The sequence below is a fragment of the Pseudorca crassidens genome, chromosome 5 (assembly GCF_039906515.1).
Source record: "Pseudorca crassidens isolate mPseCra1 chromosome 5, mPseCra1.hap1, whole genome shotgun sequence".
Classification (NCBI taxonomy): domain Eukaryota; kingdom Metazoa; phylum Chordata; class Mammalia; order Artiodactyla; family Delphinidae; genus Pseudorca; species Pseudorca crassidens.
In genome coordinates, this window is record NC_090300.1 from 69,525,001 (window position 1) to 69,527,558 (window position 2,558).

Here is a 2,558-nt window from a genome sequence, read left to right on the forward strand (position 1 = left end):
ATGGTTTTTACATGGTTTTAAATTCAGAACTGCTGTAATTTTCTCCTCTCCTCCCTCCCTTACACGTCCCAATACGTATGTACATGTGTGTGTGCACGCACACACACATGCACACACACGCACTCCATCCATCCATGCTGCTCCATGAGCAGGAGGACAGAAGACAGGGCAGGAAAGGGTTCTGACTGACTTGGGCAAGCACCCTAAGAACAATCATTAGGAAAGTGAGAAGGGACTCATTCTCTGTGACTTTGGAAGATGGGACTAGAAACTATTAAGTTCATTTTAATACTCAGAATAGATATTTAACTGATAGGGACAGAGTAAAGGGACAAAATACGTGATTAAATAGTTAATCTCACTAGGGGACTGTAAATAGAGAAAATAAGTATGGGAGACCCCTGTAAGTTAATCATCACTCAAGAAAGTACGCTTTTGTAGCAAGAAAACCATGCAACAAAAGCATGAGACATGCTCCTCAAACAATAAAACAATGGTGGAATGAGGTCCACATCCTGCCCAGTGAGGTCCGTAAGTTATCGATTCCTAGGACATGCTTCTCTGCACGTACTAAAAACAAAAATATAGGGAAAAGGTGACATTATACTGAAACCTGAGATGATTTACCATATTTTAGTATGTTACCACCTTTTGGCCCATTTCCATAGTGCCATGACAGTCAGTCCCAGTATGACCAAGTAGGAACAAGAAAACTCCCCCCATCCAACGTGGAGGAGGAGCTGATGATGGAAGTTTGATGTCTATTCAAAAATGAGGAAGGTGGTCTTTTCCCCCTCCTCACTTTTCCTTTGATTATAAAACTGTATACTATGACCAACAATTCTATTTCTTGTGCATTTGAGCACAGCATAAGTAACAAGGGAACATCATCACAGTAGAAATGACTGATGACATTAGAGCTGTAAAAAGTCAATGGAAAAATCTTGATAGTGAACATTAGTGCTTGAAAGGTACTGCAGAGGTATGGAATGCCTACCAGCACATGACAAAGTCTCTGGGACATGATAACATTGTAGAGCAGAGGGTTACAGATGGCCAAATAGCAGTCATAGGCCATGGCTGACAAGACAATGAACATAAGGAAGAAAGCCAGCTGTGTGGTGCATGCATAATAGGAAATGGTATTTTGGTCCACAACAAAATTTACCAGCATCTCAGGACAAATGACAGTAGAATTACCAAGATCAATGAAAGCCAGGTGTTTGATAAAAAAGTACATAGGTGTGTGTAGGTGGGAATCCACTTGGATCAAGATGATCATTCCCAGACTTCCCACCACTGTGACTGTGTAGTAATGAGGAAGACCCCGAAAAGTGGGGCCTGCAGCTCAGGATGCCTTGTGACTCCCATCAGAATGAATTTAGTCAGTGATGATAGATTTTGTTGGCCCATTTAGTCCAGTTAGCTTTTCTGGAAAGAAACAGGTTGTTATTAGCTTCTTTGTGGTATCTTCTAAATAAAGTATAATATGTATAGACAGAAAAAAACAAAAAACTGTAGCCCAGTAAGCTCTCGGGGTGACACTCCCTTGCCTACCGCTTGTATTTCTCACAAGTGTCCTATACTAATAAATTCTTTCCTTACCTGTCACTCTGCCTCTTGCTGCTTTCTTTCTACAGCGAGACAGACCTATGCTCTACTGAGTCCCAAAATGCATTCTGCGGTGTCATAACCACTGAAGTTATTTGAGCACAAAGTGGGCTCCCCCAGGAAATAGTGAGTGTATCTGAGCACAAAGTGGGCTCCCCCAGGAAATAGTGAGTGTATCACCTGGAGGATTCGGGCAGAGGCTGTCTGTCAAGATGCCACAGGTGCAATTCCTGCACTGTGCATGGTCTGGGAGTCTTTGGCCCTCAAATAACATTCTAATTCCAAGATTCTGTACATCTCTGATACAAAAGCCACATCAAGTTTTGCTGCTTCCACAGAGACTTTCCTGTTTGGGAAAATCTCACCTCTCTGCACATTTGTGTCTGAATCCCATCCATGCACACACACACACACTCCACACACTGCGTCAAATGCTTCAAATATACGGTGGAGACACATCTTACACTCATTCATCTATAAAAGCTAGAGGGAGAAGAAGAGCAGGAACATAATTTGAATAACATGGGGGTGACTCCTGGTCTTCCGCTCAATAAGCAGAGGCCCCAGGCCAAGCGGAGGTGCGATGGGAGGTGAGCGCCTGCCACCGTATCCTCACTGTGTCTCATTCCCTGTGGGCCGCTCAGAGCTGGGAGGCATCTTGAAGATAGGGCTGCTGAACACAGGCCAGCTACTGCAGCTGAGGCATCACCGAAAAGCAGAAATCAGTTCCAGCCTCAAAGGACCGACTGGCGGTGCTGAACCCTATGAGAGACGTGAAGTCTGCTTCTGTTGTGAGGTCCTCCAGCGGGAGTTTAAACGGAATTTAGGTACTGTTTGATTTTTCCCTCATATGCCGACTTCAGAGGGTACTGAGGTCCAACTCCACTGTGCAAGGTCTAGCACCATGTCTGGTGTGGACCACAGGATGGGGAGGCCCCAGATCTTCT

The 2,558-nt window shown here is 44.4% G+C and overlaps 1 protein-coding gene across 1 annotated transcript; it reads right to left on the reverse strand.

Moving 5' to 3' along the window:
- Window positions 1-679: 679 nt before the first annotated feature.
- Window positions 680-1,413, reverse strand: LOC137224281 (olfactory receptor 8K5-like). The gene is given in 2 exon segments (XM_067737152.1): window positions 680-1,314; window positions 1,317-1,413. Coding segments are annotated over 2 exon segments (732 nt in total).
- Window positions 1,414-2,558: the final 1,145 nt, after the last annotated feature.